This window comes from Ochlerotatus camptorhynchus, unplaced genomic scaffold (assembly GCF_037179485.1).
Source record: "Ochlerotatus camptorhynchus isolate MF236.1 unplaced genomic scaffold, CSIRO-AGI_Acam_v1.1 ptg000211l, whole genome shotgun sequence".
NCBI classification, from domain to species: domain Eukaryota; kingdom Metazoa; phylum Arthropoda; class Insecta; order Diptera; family Culicidae; genus Ochlerotatus; species Ochlerotatus camptorhynchus.
The window spans coordinates 1,926,707-1,948,766 of NW_027040701.1; the positions used below are offsets into that span (position 1 = coordinate 1,926,707).

At 38.9% G+C, this 22,060-nt stretch overlaps 2 protein-coding genes and 1 non-coding gene across 3 annotated transcripts in view; all 3 read left to right on the forward strand.

Annotated features, from left to right (window-relative positions):
• The first annotated feature begins 5,127 nt into the window (after positions 1-5,127).
• On the forward strand, positions 5,128-6,070 carry RabX6 (RAS oncogene family member RabX6). The gene is made up of 2 exons (XM_065224362.1): positions 5,128-5,518; positions 5,587-6,070. Exons 1-2 carry the CDS (start codon positions 5,339-5,341, stop codon positions 6,031-6,033), a joined length of 627 nt encoding a protein of 208 aa, XP_065080434.1. The 5' UTR covers positions 5,128-5,338; the 3' UTR covers positions 6,034-6,070.
• Positions 6,071-8,172: 2,102 nt separating this feature from the next.
• Positions 8,173-22,060, forward strand: part of tkv (thickveins) — a 357,489-nt gene continuing 343,601 nt past the window's right edge. The window contains exon 1 of the mRNA XM_065224468.1: positions 8,173-8,274. Within this exon, the coding sequence (XP_065080540.1) occupies positions 8,190-8,274 (85 nt within the window). The 5' untranslated portion in view covers positions 8,173-8,189. The remainder of the gene's footprint in view (positions 8,275-22,060) is intronic.
• TRNAK-CUU (transfer RNA lysine (anticodon CUU)) lies at positions 8,845-8,918 on the forward strand. Its single transcript has one exon. It is a non-coding gene; the product is annotated as a tRNA-Lys (tRNA).

The window sequence follows — 22,060 nt, forward strand, 5'->3', positions numbered from 1 at the left end:
ATCCGCAATTTCTTACGAAATACATTTTCAATGCAAGTAAAATGTTTACGAGTACTTGTACTTGTACCATTTTAATGTGCTCGGGCACTTTTCTTGTATTTAACATACATGCTTATATTGGAAATATTCAATTAATACTGTAAATCCCCATACAATCTCAAATCGTTTACTACCAGCTCCATATGCATCCGAAAGCGGTTGGTCCTCTGGTTGTGAATGCTGTCAAAAACACCATAACATGATTAATTGTCGATGAAAATTTGATAGGTTCCCGAGCAGAGGGTGAGAACAAAATGAAAACAAAAATTATGTTGTTTTCATTATTCCTGATAACTCAAATTGATTTCATTTTGATGGAGTTGATGGCTAACAGAACAAAAATGAGAGCTAAAAGATAAGCGAAGAATACCAAAATTATAACATATATTGATATTAGTAAGAACTGCTTGATAACTTATTTTGATATGGATATTTTATTTAGATTACAAATTTAGTTATCAACATGTTATTGCATGCATGCCGAAAAAACAAAATAAAAATACATCAAATTTTGATGTCATCATGAGTTATTAAACGGCAGCTATATAAACGCACAGTGGAATCGATTAAATGTTCAATAAACTTTTTAATTTTTTTTTATGTTAGAGGAGCATAGCGACGAGTAAGCTTCTTCTAGTCTTTTGAGCCAAATTGGATTTCGTTTTCTTTCATGTTCGCCTTTTTCCTTCTGTGAAGTTATATTTAGTAGAGAGTCGCGAATTTTGTGATATTCTCCATACTGCAAAAACAGTTTTCCAACCACTGGAGGGGCAAAAACTCTCGGATATTTGATAAAACTACCACTCAACCAAATATGGTTTTTGTCACAACAATTAATTTTGGAGAGAAGGGGGTACGCTGATAAAATCGAGCAAGTTATTTTGTTTTCATAAATTTTGGATTTTGTTTTTCTCAAGCATTTTATAAAAATCTGTATAAATCTGTATTGTAATTTAAAAATCTGTGATAAATCTGTATTCTGTATCGGGTCTGTATTAAGATTAAAAAATCTGTATAATACAGATAAATCTGTATAAATGGCAGCGCTGACTGACAGCGGTAAAACTGTCGGAGGTTCGACAGAACAAAACAGCTTACTCTTTCAAACTTGCATTGCAGTGCTGAATGCTAGAAAGAGCAGTCTGTTGCAGTCATCCTCACCCACTATATTCATCACATTGATGTGAGCTCCACCGAAATTCGTGATTAGTGCCCCCGTGGTCCATTCATATACACCGATTACTATATACCCCGGTCACACTACAGCCTTATGTCAACCAAACAATGGATTAGGTCCTGCATTAGCTGCACAGCAAAAAAAAATGTAATATCGATCAAGTGTGAGTGGTGCTGAGTCGATTGCTTTCAGTTTTCAAGTTATCTTGCAGGAAAAATATTCATGTTTTTGCCTTTGTTTACATCCTCTCAACACCGCTCAAAAATTGGCGCCTTTTTCTACACAGAAAAAAAAAAGTTGTTGAATATTACATCCAAACTGCTGCAACCAGGTCAATCCATCGGTTGTGTAATATAACGTTGTACGATGTACATCGATTTTGCGAACAAAATTGCATCTATTGATGTAATATTGAATCTGCTTTTTGCTATTGCATCATGTAATATTGAATCTGCTTTTTGCTATTACATCATTATTTCGTACATCAGCTTGAATTACATTGATCGATATTACATTTTTTTTTTTTGCTGTGTGTCTCTGTAGCTCTTTACTCATATGTTAAAATCAGTCTTCACGAAACATAGGCGGCGTTGAGCTTGAGTTTCAATTTCTTCAACTTTTACCTGTGTTACCTTTCGAACTCAGGTGTACTCTGCACATCGAACGTGAAACTTCGTACATGCACGCAAGTGTGAACATTGAGGCTTGCTATGTTCCCGAATAGAAATTGTAATGTAGGAAACATCAGCAGACATCTTCAATACATTAAATTTTAACGTGTATTGCTGTACCCTTAATGTATTCAGACTTCAGTTTGACGTCCAAGTACATAAAAATACATTAGCCTCAAACGTTACATCAGAATCAAACGTCTTGACGATGTAAAATTTGACATCTGAATACATCCAATGACAACAGAACCATACGTTTTTTTTTCCTATGTTCGGGACCTAACACTACTGCGACCAGTAGATTGATCTATTGTAGTATATCCCGTGTCCTTAGTTTAGTGCATGTCGTATTACTCCATCACTATTAAGAAATGATGAAGTATTCGATTTTTTTTACAGTTGCCACTCTTGCATTTATCGCAAGGATCCGGCTCTAATTGAAAGGTCCCGCTATTTATACCCTTCGGAGTGTTGAAACACCCTCCAAAGGCGCGCCCCTTTGTCAGTCCAAATTGGATTCCTTAGCAACAAAATTAAGGTATGACACCGATAATGACCATGCATCAGAACCCTAGTCTTAACCACTTCAAACTAGGGAACAACGAATAGAAGATTAGGAATCACATAGATGAAGACAACTAACTCATTTTTTTTCTTGTATCAAGATCATCCTCGGTAGACAAAGCCGAGTCTTGTCACTATCAACAAGGCGTAAAAAGTAACAAGGACTAAGATGTGTTCCTTGGATTACTGAAAAATCCTGTTCCCCTAGTTTGAAGTAGTCAGGACTAGGAATCGGTGGTAGATCTTACATCCCGTAACGTACCACGAAAAGGTGATCTACCCACGTTACGGGGCAACCATACGTTACATTAGAATCAAACTTCATCACAATGTAATTTGTTGCATGTATAAAACATCAGAATACATCCAATGACAACAGAACCAAACGTTACATTATAATCAAAGTTCATCACGATGTAAATTGTTGTACGCATAAAACATTAGAATACATCCTATGACACAACAATAAAAAGTGGATTGCAGTGCAGTGATGCCTCCTATGCATAGTTTTGTGACATTATCAATTGCAAATAAAATTGAACTCTTTGGAAGAGTGGAAACGCTAATAAAAGTCGAAATAAAAGTGCACTTAGACGTTGTATTGTCTTGACGCCTTCTGCGCACTTATTCTTCATTCATTTCGTTGCCGTCGGGATATTCTGAGGCATAAAATCTCTGATCACCCCTTCCTTCAGAAGGCGTGTAAAGCCGTTGGTCCCCGGTTCATGAGTTGATGGGTCGATAGGTAGGGTCCAGGTGTGGGAGCTGCCTTCCTGGCGTTGGTAGCATTGGTGCTCAGCACAGAAAACAAGATCAACGGAACACAAATCAAGGAAAAATAAAACACGTTAGGCCCTGAAACAACAATCAATTGTCGATCTTGTTTTCCGTACTGAGTACCAATGCCTCATAGACCCGGGACCAACGGCTTTACTTCCCTTCTGAAGGAAGGCGTGATCATAGCTTTTATGCCTCATAATATCCCGACGGCAACGACTGGGATTGAACCCAGGCCTTTTGGGGTGAAAGAGCAATCACGTTTGCCACTACACACCCGGCGCTGCTAAATCAATCAGCTTTTCTGCCCAGTTGACAAAACATTAATTGTCAATCGTACACGGCTCCCGCAAATGACTATGAATATAGGGGAAATAGCTCTAATGTTGGCCTATCCCGACCAACCATTTCGTCAATTTTCTTTAATTTTCTATACATCGATTTTCAAAGCCATTCATAAGAAAAATCGATAGCGATCGTCACCATTTCATAAATAATTGTAAAGATGCTAAAAGTCAAATCGTGAATCGTTTATAAAGATCTTTCTCAAAATATTGCTACCAATCGTTACCAATGTTAAAATATCGATTGTGTGACCAGATCAAAATATCGATTTCTGTTGTAAAATATCGATACACAACTGCTGATTTTATTTGTGATTTTTTATCTGCATAATTTCTAGTTTCGATCCCAAGCCATCTGGGGTGTACTGATTTCGTTGTTGGTTGCTAATCCTCGGGTCCACGGCTGCTGTTGATGAGCTTATCAACGACAGGCAAACACACTCTAGTATGTGGTGTATTGAAATTTCTGTAAATCTTTTCATACATAAATTCAATATTTATTTGTCATAACCATCAACCAGTCAGCCATGTAGGTGTAATAGAGGTAAAAAGGTATCAATTTTACTCATTGGGTTCCAAATTCCGAAAATCCCACCACGCATGCTATCACGGGTTATTAAATATATAGACTTAAACTAGAAGAACTACAATGGTAAACATTTGCCGGCAGATTGTTTCTTCCGATGAAATGCCGAATATGTCGATAAATAATATAAACATTGCCATCTGTCACTTGGTGTGTCTCGAACTCTCTTTAACCAGCGATGCAAATCGATAACAAGAAGATTATAAATGTGCATCGATGTCAATCTTTGTTGTTCTTTGTCAAAGTTCAAAGTTACGATGATATCAGTATTTAAATATTTATTGATGAATATTTGTAAAGAATACTAAAGTCCATGTGACATATCGAAATTAAAAGAAATTTAGTATGGCACTTTTATAGATTACTATCATATTACCGATGAAGAAACAATCTTAAATGTAAGTATCGATCAATAAAGATTTTTAAATGTGTACATCGAAATCATAGAAAATTTAAAGTAAAGAATTGCCGACATAAATCTTTATTTCTGCATAAAGAACTTTGAAGAAGTTTCACGAATGGTTGGTCGGGATGGATCTAAGGTTGGGTCCATCGCTAAAAATCTGCTTTTTATCAATTTTATCTAGATGACCGCGTCATTGTGAAGGCCCACGCACATTAGATTCGGATCGGAAGCGTTGCAGCAAAGTGACAGCTAAATCTATTGTCTATCTGTCAAATTTACGTCAACGCAACGTGAACGGATCTAATGAGGGTGGCCCTTGACGGTACTAAGTGATATTTTTGGTCACTATTGTAAATTTAGTCGATCCCCTAGTAACTACAATGTCACCCCGTTGGTTTCCGAAAGCAAAACGCAAACTGCTTCCAGAAACGCAATCTCGTCCCCCTGGAGTGCACCTCTGGTGGGCAAGGATTATGACGAAAAATCAAAATAAAAATCTGTCAGAAGCCGTCGCCGAAGTTGATAGACGATTAATTAAATCAGTGCAAAAACACCTCCCGCTCCCGCAAAAAGAAAAGTAAGGAAAATTCTTCGCATCAGACGTTCGGAAAATCCGCACTTTTCCGGCTTGGAACCATAACTTCTCAGGTGGATTGCATTTTTCCAGTTTTATTTTTTTGTTTTGGTTGAAGAAACGCCGAAACCGTATCAGACAGCCAAAAGTCAACAAAGGTGGATCTTTCCGGCGGTAGCGGCGGCGGCCAGCGTCAAGCAATGGCCTCGGTGCGCATTCCCGAGCAGAAAGTGATCCTGTGCGGCGAGTACGGAGTGGGGAAGAGTTCAATCTTCCGCCGGTTCGCTGCCAACAGTTTCGTCACGGCTACGGACCGGAAGTCCACCCTGGGGCTGGATCATTACGATCGGAGTTTCACGGTTGGCGATAAAGCCATCAAGGTGAGTGTGGTCGATGACCCTTTCGGAGTGGGTGAATTTGAACTGATTTTTGTTTGTGGTTGTTTTAGCTTCAACTGTGGGATACCGGTGGTATGGAGCGAGTCGCTTCCGTCACTTCCAGCTACTACAAGTTTGCCGAGGCTGCGTTACTGGTGTTCGCATTGGACAATCCGGCCTCGTTCCATTCCCTATCGCAGCACATGCTGGACGTGGTTACGTATGCGGAGAATGCAAAGATTTTTCTAGTCGGAAACAAGGTCGATCTGGAGCAGACCGGCGATCCGGAGGTGTCCGATGCGGACATGGAGTCCTTTTGCGAGCAGTGTCATAGTTTAATCAGCGCGACGTACAAAACGTCCTGCAAAACGGGCGAAGGGTTAGAGGATATGTTTCAGGATATTGCCAACAGCTTGGTGGAATCGAATCGGTCTCGGCTAGAACTGCAGGCGTTGGATTCACACGGTTTTAAAATTGAACCGCCGGAGGACTTTGGGGAACCGTCTTGTCTTTGCTAGTATTTCGTGCCCTAAGCGGTAGGGCACATAAAGAAAACGCAAAATGAGATCATACATGTTTTGGGAATGGAATTTTTCCTAGATGGTTCCGGGGTATATTTCGAGAGGAAGAGCTGCATTGTGATCCGATTGCAGGATTACATCGTTCTGGGGGAACGTGTAGTCACACACTTTTTTTTTTATATGTAACATTTTAAAGTACGGTTTGGATACTAGTCCCGAAGTGAATGCCAATTTTTTGACGATGTTGCTGTGGAGACACGGAAATAGAAGGCAGCAGAGGTCGGAGTGCCATAGAAAACAGGATAAAATATCTAGAAATAATCTGCTTCTTGGGTCAAAATAACTCGATTAAGGACAGAAGATTAGCTTTGATTAAATTTGATAAATTCAATTGACGCTATGACATTCCCCCTTATTCTGCGAGTCACGTGACTCTCTGTCACCGGTGAGGTGACAATTGTCACCTCGTGTGAGGTGACTCTCCATGTAAATCAAATGGAGAGTCACCTCACCGGTGAGAGAGAGTCACGTGACTCGCAGAATAGGGGGGATTAATACTGGGTTTATTATTGATTCCTTGAAAATTCAAACAGTACCCAAACTGATTTGTGCTGATACTCATCCACAAAATAATATTGAACTAAATTAATTACTAATAAACAGTTGCTAATCAACAACGTAAATAGCGCTTAACTATAATAAGCAACCTAATGGAATAAGAAAATGATATTGTAACTACTGCTTAATGAATATTGGCAAAAGGAGTTTTATAACTATACGTACGTACACAGTTTGAAAATTTTGACAGTAGTGAGTAGTTTTCAGCAGTATCAATAAATATTCGATACCGAAAACACGTTTTATTTAATTATTGAATTATGTATTGTGGTTTTTATGAATACTTAGACTTTCTCGACGAAACGTGGAAGCTGCCAAAATCTTCCGTGGCTTTTGAAACTCTTACCATTTCAGTTTTCCCTTGCCGCTTTTGTGCGCAAACTGCGCAAACAGGTTGACCAGCTGGAATTGATCATTAGATGGTCCAGTTTTGAACCCACCACAGTATGCTTTTGGCGCTATGGACGATCAAATGTAAAATACTGTGGTAGCCACAGCATAGTTCTGTCAAAACCTCAGCATTTTTTTTTTTCTTTGTGGTTGTCTTTACAGACGGCTAAGACCATAGTTTGGTCCATCTGGCCAAACCTCAACATTTTCAGTGATCCATTAATGTAGGCTCGAGAACAAAGGGATCAAAAGTAAACATCTAGATAGAGCTGGAATTAGGGCGTAACAGCCTTTGTAAACAATGACTTCTTTCGTTGATTTCTCGGAATTTAAGGCACGCCCACACAAACCAACATAACCACCGGGTAGAGGAAGTCTTCCTCTACTCGATGGTGATGTCGATTTTCCAGGGAGAGCCATGGCTTACGAGAAATCATCGAGAGAAGTCATTGTTTACAAAAGCTGTTACGCCCTAATTCCAGCTCTATCTAGACATATGGAAGAGGATTAACCAGCTGGTTTGGAACAAAGGAGTCAAAAGAAAACATCAGAAGAAATGTCATGGAAACCAAGGTGGGATTGGTAAGAGCGAAATTTGGAACCGACGAAATTAAAATAACTCGAGTCTAAATGAAGAAAGATTAAATTTTCGCAATACGTACACACTTAGAAATGATTACAGACTTCGGTAATTTTTTACTGACCTTTCAACAGCTGAACGTTCGGTAAAATGTTGACCCTCATTTCAAAAACTGTTTCATTAAATTTTAATTCCAAAACACTGTCAGCTCTGTTGAAATAATCGAGTCTTGCCATTGCGGTGAAGTTTTCCTTGTTTTGAAGCTAATGAATTAAAATGCCTGATTTTTAAAGAACAGTTCAGCTGTTTAAAGTTCGGTAAAAATGACCAAAGTCGGTAATGATTTTATAAGTGTGTACCTAATACGAAAAACATTATATGAAAATGCTTTTCGAACGTTAAAGAGAAAATAAATGAATAAAATATCTGGCATCACTGGATCTGTCAAACTCGCCAGCTCCCATTTCGAAGAGCTAAAACAACGGCGAATGGCTAAAAAATAAGAAAAACAAAAACAATCCATCAGTCAAAGCAGTTTTCGTTTTAATTCGTTTCGCGATTGAAAATGGCCGCGTCAAGTGCAAGTGTTGGTGTTGTTATTTTGGTGTTTATTTTGCTGTATTCGAACGCCGCGGGAACAACCGACACAGGTAGGTGCAAATTTCCTCGGTGGCCGAGCCAGTTCCGTTGCCGACAGGTGAATCGAATCGGATTTCCGGCTCGAAAATGGGCCGTCAAGTGTGGGATGTTCTGCTGGTGCGAGCGACAGTCTGGCTCCAATCGGAATCCTGCTCTGGTCCTTCCAATGTGCGTGAGCGGGAAAGAGACGGCGAGATGGTTTGTTGTTATTTTTTCGATGTGGACCAGTGCTGGAACGGGGATTTGTTTTGCAATTTTGCGATCGGATTCGCCCGATTGAACGCCCCGGGATTAGTGATTCGGAAGTTGTGATGTGCGCTGTTGTTATCGTTATCAGTAACCGAGGGTTTGTGATCGGAACATAGCGCGAAGCGTTACGTGAGAATAATGATTTCTGCTGTTAGTTTTTAATCTGATCTAGTGCCATCTCGCTCATTGGCATCCAAACAAGATTGAAAAATTGATCTGTTTTGACATTAGAATATGTAGCTGTTGCTGTAGGCTTTAGGGGAAGCGCTATACTTTGACTGGAAAGTTCAATCGGATTTGATTTGATCGATTTTATTAGTAAGGTGAGGACAGCCCGGCTAGCTTAGTCGGTAGAGCATGAGACTCTTAATCTCAGGGTCGTGGGTTCGAGCCCCCACGTTGGGCGGCGATGCTTTTTTGTGGAGAAATGCTTTAAAAATACAGTTCACTCTCGTTAATTTGTTTACTCCGAATGTCACTTCCCCAAACGCCGTTACTTCGAATGAGATTTTGCTTTCTTTTGACTGCTTTTCACATTCGGGGTAATGAAGCACAATCCCGAGCAGCGGATGTGACAGAAAGTGGCACACTACTTTTGACTCCTTTGTTCTCAAGCTTCCAGCTGATCATGTTTACATAACAAAAGGTGATTTCGTTTGCGCGTAGAACCGTCAATGAAAAGCTGAAATGTTAGAGTTCCAAAAAGCCACGGAAGATTTTGGCAGCTTCCACATTTCGGCGCGAATGTCTAAATATTCATAGAAAACGCATAACGTATTAAAAAATTCTTGTTATTACTACGCAAGAGAATGAATTGTTGAAGTAAAGTAATTGGAGGAAAAGTTCTTTTCGAAAAATAAAAACTAAATTACTAAATGAATATTTAGTAGATTAAAAAAATATATTCTTAAATAGAAAAAAATATTTTTTTTTATTTTTTTTGAAAATTGTGCCATGGTTTAGTTAAAGATTTGACGTCCAATCAAATAAAATTCGTAGCCCACAATGCTAGGCGAGATCAAATATGCAAAAGTTGTAACAAATTAGGAAACAACCGACAAGGACATAGAGGATTTTGTAAAAATTGCACTTTTTTGACATTCTAGGATCCATTTTCTGCTAACTCCGACAAAAATTACGTTTCTCAATTCTAGAAAACGATTCTTTAAATTTACTGGGAAACAGCTAAAGACAAAAAAAGGCTCGCTAAATATTAATTACCCGAGAAAATGCTGAGTATACCATTCCCAGTAAATTTACTCCGTGTAGAAATATCAATAAATTTAAACAAATTGTCAGTAGAAACTTATGGAACCTTTTTAGAGAGGATGGAAATAACTTCCAGAGAAGTCATAAAACCTTCCGGAGACAGTTGGAAGAAACTTCCAAAGAAGCTGACCAACTCTGTCGGTAGATTAAAATCTATATTCTTCTTCGCATTTCAAGCTTATTGCGTATCGCATATTATTATCGCTCTCAACTTAGTGTTCTAGATGCACTTCCACGGTCTTAATTGAAAGCTTTCGATGCCTGTTCCATTTTTGTGTGGCAACTACAGTCATACTCTATGCCCAGGAAAGTCGAGAAATTTTCCATCCCGAAGAAATCCTAGACCGGACATGGAATCGAACCCAAGCATGGTCTTGCTTTGTAGCTTTGCCTTTACTGACTGAGCTGAGCCCTTTAAAAAATCCAGGACAAGAAATTTCCGGACAAATCGGAAGTAACCTTCAGAAAAAGTTAGGAGAAACTTCTAGAGGAAGTTGGCATATCCTTCCGGAGCAAGTCAGCAGGACTTCTGGGGGAACTCGTAGAAGGAGCTTCCAGGAGAAATCATAAAGGCCGGCGCACAATGCATACGTTTTCGGGTTTTTTGACAGATAATGCATGGGCTAACTGTCTAAAAACGTATCTATTGTGCGCCGGCCTTAAGAATTGTCTTGTGTCAGTCAGAAGAAACCTTCACAGCAAATTCCAGGTGAAATATCTTTATACAATTGGAACTAGCTTCCGCGGAAAGATTAAAGAAAGTACATCGGAAATTTCCGTGAAAAGTCTGAAAAAACCAGGATTAGTCAGAAGACAGTTCCGAAAACATTCAGAGAAAGTTAAAACACTTCCGGGAGGAACTTGCGCAGGTATTTAAAAGAAAATCCTGATGGAAATCCGAAAAAAAATCGAGAAAAGAGTACCAATGCTACCGACACCAGGAAAACAGCTCCCCCACCTGTATCCTACCCCTATCGGCCCATGGATCGGGGACCAACGGCCTTACTTCCCTTCCGAAGGAAGGCGTGAACAGAGATTTCATGCATCAGAAAATCCCGACGGCGCCTACTGGGATTGAACCCAGGCCCTTTAGAGTGAGAGGCAATCACGCTTATCATTACACCACAGGCGCTGCTATCGGAAAAAGCTTGAGCTAAGTTAGTGCTATTTCTGTGCACTCCTACCCACATTGCACGGCTCTCAAATTATTGCGTGCTTTCTCTGGTCTCTTGCTCTCAAAACAATCGAGCGCAAGAGACTTTATAACACACAGCACAACCCTTTTTTTTAGAGCTGTGTGCGTGCATCCAGACGATCCCTTCTTCGGAGCCTCATATTTTTTTCGAAGTGCTGCGTTGGGCTGGTTTTACCGATCAGACTTGCAATGGGCTCCGATTCATGCTGTGCTAGTGTCAACTTGAGTATTTTCGATTCATCTACCCGAATTGAAAAGGTGTACCACTAACGAACCGACGTGACAGCTCATACAAGCTACTTTCAAATTTATGCCCAAGACGCCATATTAAAATCAAGACCAACAATTGAAAAGGCCTCAACTCCATTTTGTAAACAAACCTTTTAAGGCCATTTTCTCGTGAACCGACACCTACACAGTTCGAAAAAGTAGTGTAAATGTCTGTTCAATATGATGCACATAAACGGAGCGTCACATATCATATACGTTTACATTATATATCATGTAAAGTTCTGACATATTTCATGCAACGTAGCAAATATTGTATACAAAAGCCCATCTTTGTAAACAACATTGTTTGCAAGTTGCTCGGTTGCGTGAAATGAAATACAAGTGTACGTGTTTGAATATTTACATCACAATTAAAATTCAGAAATTTTATCTGTGTACATTCGCAAACCTAAAACACAGTCGGATAGAAGAAAATTTCCCCTACCTGATCATTTTGTTGGTTTGTGTTGGCGGACTTCGGTTCGCGACAAAATGGCCAAGGCTTGCCCGAAAAAAAAATTACAGTGAAATTTTCAGTGGAAACAATGCTCTAACATTAATATTTATTGTCGACAATAAAAATGATTGTTATAATGTTGTACTCTTCCGAAAACGGCAAAACTGCTACCTAGCTGTACAATGAATGTACATAATAAAATGTTGTTACAATGATTTTTATCGTATTTTTCATTTATTTTATTGTTAACATGATTCGATCATGAACAATAATGAACAACTCTATTACAATAAAAATTGTTGTTACATTAAATATTGGTGTATTTTCATTGTGGGTTACTTCACGAACAATAAAAATAAATCTGATTGTCAGCAACACTGCCAATGTAATAGTCCATTTTATGAAATGACAGGAGCTGGTTTGCCTGCCAGAATTTGATGATATTGATATTGCTTCTCACAGCCGTTAGGTAACCGCCTCCTGCAGTTCATTCATGAGTTGAACCAGAAACGTCTCATAAAATCAGTGCTAACATTTGAAAACGGCACAAAAGCCATTTGTAAACAAATGGTTTGTGGGCCCTTTACTCACTACTTGAAGTACACCCACGCGACACAACAGCAACATCGGGTAGGGGAAATTTTCCCCTTCCTGACGATGCTGTTGGTTTGCGTGGGCGTTCTTCGGGTAGCGAGTAAAGGGCCCACAAACCATTTGTTTACAAATGGCTTTTACGCCGTTTTCAAATGTTAGCACTGAAATGCTCTATTAAGATAGGCGCTGCTCGTATGGCTCTGGCTTTGACAGTTCGTTTGGCTCAAAACCAGGCAGTCCACGTCCGCTCATATCTTATCCTAGACCCTCTCTAAAGCTTAATGGAGACCTTTTCCGTGCAGTCAATAATCATCAATAATAATAAAAAATTCCACCACTTGAAGATGTCAAGAAGGAACTCTCATGTGGAAGCATATTTCATGGGCGATTCTCTCCAGTCGAATGCATTAACTTATCAACGACGCTCAACCACCAAGGAGACGTGACCTAGGGATATCGAGCGCAGGGGAGTTGGCCTGCATTTCTCACAAGTTCCGGATCGAATCTCGATCCATAACCAGTAAAAAAAGGACCACCCGTAACAGACATACCACCCCCTTCCCTTCCCGGGGCAATGTTTTATTATTTCGATTTATTTTTAAAGTCGATAAAGTAGATCTGTCAAACCAACACATACACTCTAAAGTACACTGTTATTTTTTTAATCAATAAATTCGCCAACCAACAGTAAAATAACAATAATATATAATGTTATTGAAAAAAAATTATATGGGAAAATCACGAAAATTTCATTGTTAAGATACTTAACAACCCCCCTTTTTTATTGTAAATTTTCCATTTACCATGAAATTTATTGTTTTGTACAACATAAATCAAGGTAAATTTATTGTAGACGTAACAATATAAATCATTGTTAAGACAATAATTTTCGTCTTATTGTTACATTGTTTTTTAATGTATTTTTGTTGTTATTTTTTTTCGGGTGTTTACAAAATGGAGTTGAGGCCTTTTCAATTGTTGGTCTTGAAATACGATTGAGCCCAGGCCTGCTGGGGTGAGAGGTAGTCACGCTTACCACTACACCATTTTAAGCTTATTGCTAGTCGCATATTGGCTTATTGCGTGCTCCCAATTTAGTGCTCTATAGACGCACTTCCTCTGTTATTAATTGAGAGCTTTCGATGCCTGTACAATTTTTGCACTATTATAATTGTGTGGCTAGAACAATCATACTCTATGCCCAGGGAAGCCGAGATATTTTCCAACCCGAAAAATTTCTACATCGGACCGGGAATCGAACCCAGCCACCACCAGCATTGTCTTGCTTTGTAGCTATGCCTTTACCGACTGAGCTAAGGGAGACCCCGGAAGTTCAAAAATTTCAGCAATTTTTGAGAAGTGTTGTGCTGGGTAGTAACAGAAACTTTTCATGGATCGAAATGCTGACCCTCGCTGTCTAGGCTTTTCGGATTGTCCTCCGGTAGTTGCACATGCATTTCTGTTCTTTGTTCTTCTTGATTGCCTCCAACAGCTCGAAGGTATCTGGTGTAGGATGCTTGCAATCCCTCACTGGAGTCCACCAGCAAATCCTCATCATTGAAACCAATCGATCTAACGGTGATATCAGGTTCCCTCTCCACCTGGAGGCTGTCCAGATCCTGTCTGTATCCAGTCTCTGTAAGGACTGTTCATTAATGAAAGAAGACACCTGTTTCTCAAAGGAAAATATTTATTTTCGAACAAATTCATAAGTTTACTTTATATAAATGAAAATCAACATACATATCTAGAGTAACATTTGAAATGGGCCTATGTGCAAAACGTAAACAAATCGGGTTTTGATAGCATTCTTTGGCACCGCTTGATAGCTACTAATCGTGTAGGAAAGTTCCGCATAATCGAGAAAAATCATTAAACAAAAACTCGATTTACAAGATCTTTAATAGAATCAACTCGTTCAAGTGACAATTGATTAATTGATAATCAAATCTGATCGCCGAGTGACTACGGGTGAAGGTAATGACTTTGCATTTGGCAGTATTTACTTGCATTCCGTTCATTTTACATCACGATGTCATTTTGTAGAACACAACAATCTAGGATCGATTTGATCACACGGTAGACTTTCAAATCATCAGCATATAACAACTTTCAGGAACGTAAGTGGTCACACACGTCGTTAATAAATAATACCGAAAATAAGAGGTCCTAAGTGGATCCATTGTGGAGCTCACGATGGTATGTCAAACACATCGGATCTGGCATCATGAACCTTAACGAAGGCATTCCTGGAGGATAATTATGATTTTATCCAGCGACCGACCCACAGCGGAAGACCAAGGCGGCTCAGCTTTGCGATAGCGAGGTCATGAAGGACTTTGTCGAAAGCTTAGAGAAGTCAATGTAAACGGCGTCTACTTGTTCTATGCTACCAATAAGAGTATTGGTGTAGGGCATCAAGTTGGAGATCGTCGAGCGCTTTTTCATGAATCCATGCTGGAACTCCGAGATTATAGATTGCACAGCTGGATACAACTTGTCATGCAGAAGACTTTCGAGAACTTTGGCCAAACAATTAAGGGTCGAGATAAGTAGTTTTCCACGCTGTGAATGTTACTTGACTTGAAGATGTAATTGATGCCAGCTTCCAGGAATCCGAAAAAAAACGCCGTCCAGGAGTGAACGACTGCAGATAGACATAACTTATATCATTCGCTGCGGAGGATGATAGGAAATGTAACTGTAATACATTTTGCTTTACGTCTAAGGATTTCCTTGGATTTTATCGCATAATTGTCTTGAAAATCTAAACAGAACTATCTAGGATTGTTTTTAGCATGTTCAGATCATCCTCCCGGGATTCCCTTCGAATTTCGTTAAGATACCTTTAGAATTTTGTCTAAGGTTCTCCTTGGAATTTCCTTGCATTTCTCTTCTGAATTCCTTTGAAAACAATGTATTTTCTTACGTCTATAGATTCAACAGACTGCAACCCTAAGGGTCAGAATTTATCTAAAAATAATCTATGTCTCAAGTAACAATTATGGTTTTATCATGCTCATGTAGATCATGATTTAGGCTTGGAGGATGTTTCAAAACCTCGATAAAACTTGTGATGCTAATTGGGATATATTAACTTGGTTTGCTGTTTCCAGTAAACCTGGAAAACTATGCTAGACAACCGGGAAAAATCGGGAATTTAAATTATTAAGTCCAGTGGCCTCGGCGTGGAGCTACTCACAGATGATATTTGTGTTTATTCCACTTCTCGCGCGAATCGAGATGACCATTCTCGTTTCCTTCTCGCGTGACAATTCTCACTCTATTCCGGATGTCGACTCGCACGACGCGAGATGTTCATTTTGCATCGAGAGGAAGGATGAATCGACAGCGAAGTGCTGTTCATTTCAAGAAACGTCAAACTAAAAGAGTTCATCGCGGCAGCTATGATAAGGACGTATGCAGTATTTTCTGATAAAACAGTAATTTTATTTTGGTATAAATATCAGTTTTTTTCAATAAATAAAATCATAGATACGGATAAAAATAATAGAGCACACGTTTTTCTGTCATTTGAGAATTATAGCTTAAGGTTCTATGTAACTTTCTGTGCCATTTCGATAGCACCACCGGTTATGTAATTTGGTCCTTTTTTGAGAGAGGTGGAGGTTTGATGTTGTTAATTCGAAGATCTGATTTTTGTGTGAATCAACCATTCGTGGTCAAACCCGGTGTTTAGTGGAGTGAGTTTTCTGCTTTTTTTGGTTTTCTTGACCTGGAAAAAGTTTGCGTTGCGTGGTACGAGAGCGGCTATTATGATTGTCGTTCTCAATTTCTTCTACCATCTCGTCAACTGGGTCCTCTCCTTCAGTCGGGTTGCCGTGAGCTTTCATTGTACTGGAGAGAACTGGCAATCCTGGTGACAACGGAATAATACGAGGCTGACTAGGACCTGGTTCAGGACATGGTGGAAGTTACAGTTACAGGCAGACCAAATCTAGAACCATGAAATGAATGTATTGTACATATCCAAACTGATGATTAATACAGAAAGATTAACCCTCCCTTACTCGTGCTGTTGTACTTTGAACAACACACATGCGTTTTCCATTGCCATTTTGTTTCTGAGTTACCAATCGATCTGAAACCAACGAGTATTCCTCAAAATACTTGTTTTGATCGAAACAAGCAAAACTTTGATTACAGTAAACACCTAAAAATGTGGATAATAGGGAAAATGTAAATGGAAACCGCGTAAACTGTGACCATACTACGTAGGATTTGACTTCATTGATTACAACATGGAATAAATCGAGATCCTGACCAGATAGAAAGTTACTGTCTCCGACAAAGTTGTTCAGGGCTCATAGTCTTGTCGCTGGCAGACAGTAGTTCAGAATTTTCTCACTAAGTAGCGCTAGTATACATGTTAAATGCGCTAAGCCTGGGGGTGTGTAAGTAGTGGTATCCGATGCATCCTTCGACAAACCCAACTAATGAAATGATTCAAATGAGCAAAATATATTGGGCAGTATGGAAGAGCGCTACTTCGTCGTAATCGCCCATTTCCGTTCTATCGAGCAGAAATCATCAATAATATCAATGATTTCACCATGCACAAAACACTAATACGTTTGATCCGATGCGTTAGCTCATAAGTCAAAAATATATCCATTTGAATTTAAAAATCATTTATCTGCGTGTAAGCTTCGTGTTTTGGAACCTTTGGAAGACCTTTTATTTGGTTGTTGTTGCGTAAAATTCCGTTCAGCTGTTGCCGAGATACATGATTTAACCCTCTCAACCAGGATGATGATGGTCCCACCTATTACAAAGGTTTGAGCTGGACGAGTTATCTTTAAGATAATTAAATATAAACATTTTAACCAGGTTTGCAAACAAAATCGAGCTGGTTACAATTACAGATATAAATGTCCTGTTAAATATGCTATAGGCATCAACCAAAAACATTCAAAGGTGTAACTTGTTATCAAAAGTCCAAGTATAGTCCTCGACAATACTTCCATTTACACGTGACCTGGGATTTACACGTTTAAGCTTCCGCAGTGCCAGGACTATATCCAAGGAAACGACTTCCAGCCTTCAAGGCTTTTGCTACAATTTCCACGTATTAGTCATTTATACCTGTATTCCGCCAGCGTGGCTCAAACCATTGTAGACAACTCAAAGTTATTTTTACTATTAGTACTACAAAATCAAAAAACTAAAAATCCATCATCACCATCGAGGCAAACAATGTAGTTTTTTGTATATGCTACACAAATTATTAAAATGTCTTTATGACAGTCTCCATACAAAATAATCCGTTAGAGATAACTTTGTCAAGATACATGATTTATCCATTCATAAAAATTTAACAGTTCAATAAACAGCTTTTACATGTGAAATGCAGCGTCTCTTGAATTCTGTAAATGTAGTTGCACGCTTGATGTGTCTAGGCATCGAATTGAAAACATTTATACCTATGAAAAATAATGAATTTTGTGAAGAATTATTCAAAAGATGTGGTGTTCTTACTTCATCCGCGTTTCTAGTGTTATATCTATGAAAATCACTTCCTCTTTCAATCCGATCACACAAGTATCGAGGCAGCAAACCGTTAACTACTTTAAAAATGAACATCATAGTCAAAAACACAATTCTTTGCTTCACTGACAGCCATTGCAAAGCGTCCAGCATAAAAGTTGAGGAAGTGAATCTATTACATCTTAAAATCAAACGCATTACTTTATTCTGCAAACGCTGTAATTTCGATATTTGTGTTGCATTGGCCAAAAATAAAATGGAAGGGCAAAAGGGGAGATGATTGATTTGTATAACTGTATTTTACTACCAATAGTTAAATCGTTTTTCAAGCGACATAGAATTCCATACTTCTTGGCAATTTTCTTGATTACATTGTCAATAGGAGAATTGAACTTGAGTTTGTCATCAATAATCACGCCAAGATATTTAATTTCCTGAACGCGATCAATTGTTTCATCATCAATAACAACAGATACATCATCTACACGATTCCGCGAAATTATCATGAATTTAGTTTTACTTATATTCAATTTCAATTGTTTATACTTCAACCATCTACTTAGAGAACGCAAATCATAATAAATAAAAGGGGCCCTAATACACTTCCCTGAGGCACTCCAAGGTCATTGCCAACGGGACAAGATACAAAATCATTAAAAACAGTCCTTTGTGTTCTGTCAGATAAATAGCTTTCAATCCATTTGTATGCAGAACCCGAAATTCCAAAGCGCTTGATTGTTCTCAACAATAAGGGGCTAGAAATTGTCCCAAAAGCACGCTTTAGATCCAAAAACACAGCAAAAATCGTATCTTTATGCTTCAAATTTTCTTTCCATTTAGCTAACACTAAGTTTAACGCGGTATCAACAAACAGTTAGTATTTCAATATTCTAACAGCTAGCCTTTTACAACAAGTTCTAAAATTTTCTCTAATGTGTGCAACATGTTGATGGGACGAAACTCTTCGGGTTTAATCGTCCCAGCAACTTTTAGTATAGGAACAACTAAAGATTCTTTCCAAATATGCGGCACGTGTCCAGATTGCAATGATTGATTAATAAGGTCCCACAGAGTGTGTCGAATGACATGAAAGCAATCTTGAATAACTCTAGCATTAACATTATCTACTACTCCAGCCGTTTTTCTTAAAGAAAAGCAAATATTTTTAAGTTCATCTAATGTAATTGGGTGAAAACCATTAAATCTACAATTACTATTAATCGGCTGTTTTATTTCGTCCGGTTCATTGATCAGTTCAATAGATTAATTGATCAGTGAAACGCTCTCGATGACGACGAAGTCATTAAACTTACTGACTGTTCTAATATGCCATCAAAAGTTATGGTCCCCCGAAAAAAAATAACAAAAAAATACAATACATTGTTTTTTCAATAAGACGAAAATTATTGTCTTAACAATGATTTATATTGTTACGTCTACAATAAATTTACCTTGATTTATGTTGTACAAAACAGTAAATTTCATGGTAAATGGAAAATTTACAATAAAAAAGGGGGGTTGTTAAGTATCTTAACAATGAAATTTTCGTGATTTCCCCATACAATTTTTTTTCAAAAACATTATATATTATTGTTATTTTACTGTTGGTTGGCGAATTTATTGATTAAAAAAATAACAGTGTACTTTAGAGTGTATATGTTGGCTTGACAGATCTACTTTATCGACTTTAAAAATAAATCGAAAAAATAAAACATCGACCCGGGAAGGGAAGGGGGGTGGTATGTCTGTTACGGGTGAGTCCTTTTTTTACTGGTTATGGATTGAGATTCGATCCGGAACTTGTTAGAAATGGAAGCCAACTCCCCTGCACTCGATCTCTCTAGGTCACGTCTCCTTGGTGGTTGAGCGTCGTTGATAAGTTAATGCATTCAACTAGAGGGAATCGCCCATGAAATATGCTTCCACCTGAGAGTTATTTCCTGACATCTTCAAATGGTGGATTTTTTTATTATTATTGTATGATTATTGACTGCACGGAAAAGGTCTGCATTAAGCGGGATTTAGATGAAGCAGGAGAGTTGAGTTCAAACTCAAACCGATCTGGTCGTAGGCGTTCAATTGACTTGGCAACGAATAGAGCCAAACGAACTGTCAAAGCCAGAGCCATACGGGCAGCGCCTATCTTGATTACATTGGCAGTGTTGCTGACCCTCTCATAATCTGCATGCTTCAATCAGATTTATTTTTATTGTTCGTGAAGTAACCCACAGTGAAAACACACCAATATTTAATGTAACAAAAATTTTTATTGTAATAGAGTTGTTCATTATTGTTCGTGATCGAATCATGTTAACAATAAAATAAATTAAAAATACAATAAAAATCATTGTAACAACATTTTATTATGTACATTCATTGTACAGCTAGGTAGCAGTTTTGCCGTTTTCGGAAGGGTACAACATTATAACAATCATTTTTATTGTCGACAATAAATGTTAATGTTAGAGCATTGTTTCCACTGAAAATTTCACTGTAATTTTTTTTTCGGGCCGCGATTTACAATTACTAGGCTTCATCAAAGATTTCAAAATTTTCCATAACTCTTTGCTGTTGTTTTGATGCTGATCAATTTTCCTCTGAATATATTCACATCGAGTTTTCTTTTGTTCAACTAATTTATTGGTACAAGTTTTCAAAACGTTAGTAAGAACAGCTGCACCTTCATCTAAAGTTCCGGTAAATAATGGAAAATCCATGCTTCTCTTAACAAGATTCGAAACAGCTTGCTTCGAATATTTCCTCGGAAAGCAAACTGCTTTTAGTTCGTCACACGGACTCTACAATAATATAATTTTATTACCAAAATATTTTCTAAAGCATGAAAAATAAAAACTTACCGTTTCACTTCCATTTTCACGCTTTTCAAACGTTCTCGATTGCTTCTGACGTATCGACAACACTCGCATGAAAACGTTATTCCGATCCGAGTTTTGTCGATATACATCGACTATGGGAATACACCGAAAGTTCATCGGCGTTCATTCGTATCGATAATTGTCACTCTATTCGAGAACGGGAATTGGGTGACACATACGACTCGACTCTCTACGCGTGACGCGAGAAGTGGAATAAACACAATTGAAGCATGATTCGATTGGGATTGGAAAAATACAGTATGATGATTATGACGGTTAACGGTTCCTCCTCTCATCCACCTTTTTGTCCACCTCAACTATTCACAAACACTCCCAGCGATCCAGAGTCCATGAATATCCAACTGAGAATTCTTTTACTCTTTTTTTTTTAACTTTATTAGAGAGATTTTTAGCCGTTGGCTAGTTCATCTCTATAAAATGCTGCAATTCCTGCCAGGAGAATGCCTGGTTGATGTCCGAGTTTCCAGCGTCAAAAGAAACAGAAAAAACTTGCAATGGATGACGTCGAAGGCTTAGCTTTCCGCTTGAATTCGTCTTCGTACTTCTCGATGGCTGCGAGATCGGCAAAGTACGAGCCGAGTTCGTCCGCTACAATTGCAGGGTGAGAAACAGCTTCACCGTTAATCTGTACATGGAGCGGTGTCATGCGCCGTTTCCCACTGAGGGCGTTGACTTGCCTCCATAAGTCGGCCGAAGACTGTGACGAATTCACTCCTTCCAGAAAGTCCATCCAGCTGGTTCGTTTGGCGACACGGATTTCTTGCCGGCATTGATTGTGCGACTCATGGTAGTGACGGAGAGCGTCCTCGCGATCGGGATGTCCGATAGGAAGGCGCTTTACACGGCGAAGTGCTTTACGCCGGGCTTTAACGGCTTTCCTCGTATCTTCATTCCACCAGCGTAGCGCTTTTCGCCCCGGAACGCTGCTGGTCTTTGGGATGGTTGCTGTTGCTGCTTCGTATAACACTTCTGAAAAGTCTTTAATGCTGTTCGGATTACGCTGTAGTAACAAGGACTAAAAGGCCATAGCTATCCCAGTCCGCTTGTTCATAGCGCCATCGGGGCCTCCGTGTTGTCATCGGGAAGATGGCGGTCGAAATTTGAACTTTGATGGGGTAGTGGTCACTACCATAGTGATCAGTGTTCGCGCTCCACTGAGTTTTTCCGGCAAAGCAGCGGCTGACAGCAGAGACGTCGATGGCAGAAGTATACCGCCCGTTAAAGTACGTGGGCACACCGTCATTCAGAATCACCATGTCTTCCTTCTCGAAAATATCGACCAGGGTAACACACCAGGATACTCTAGCAACTTCGCAATGTGATGCTATTATAATGTTCTACAATGTCAGGATTTTCAA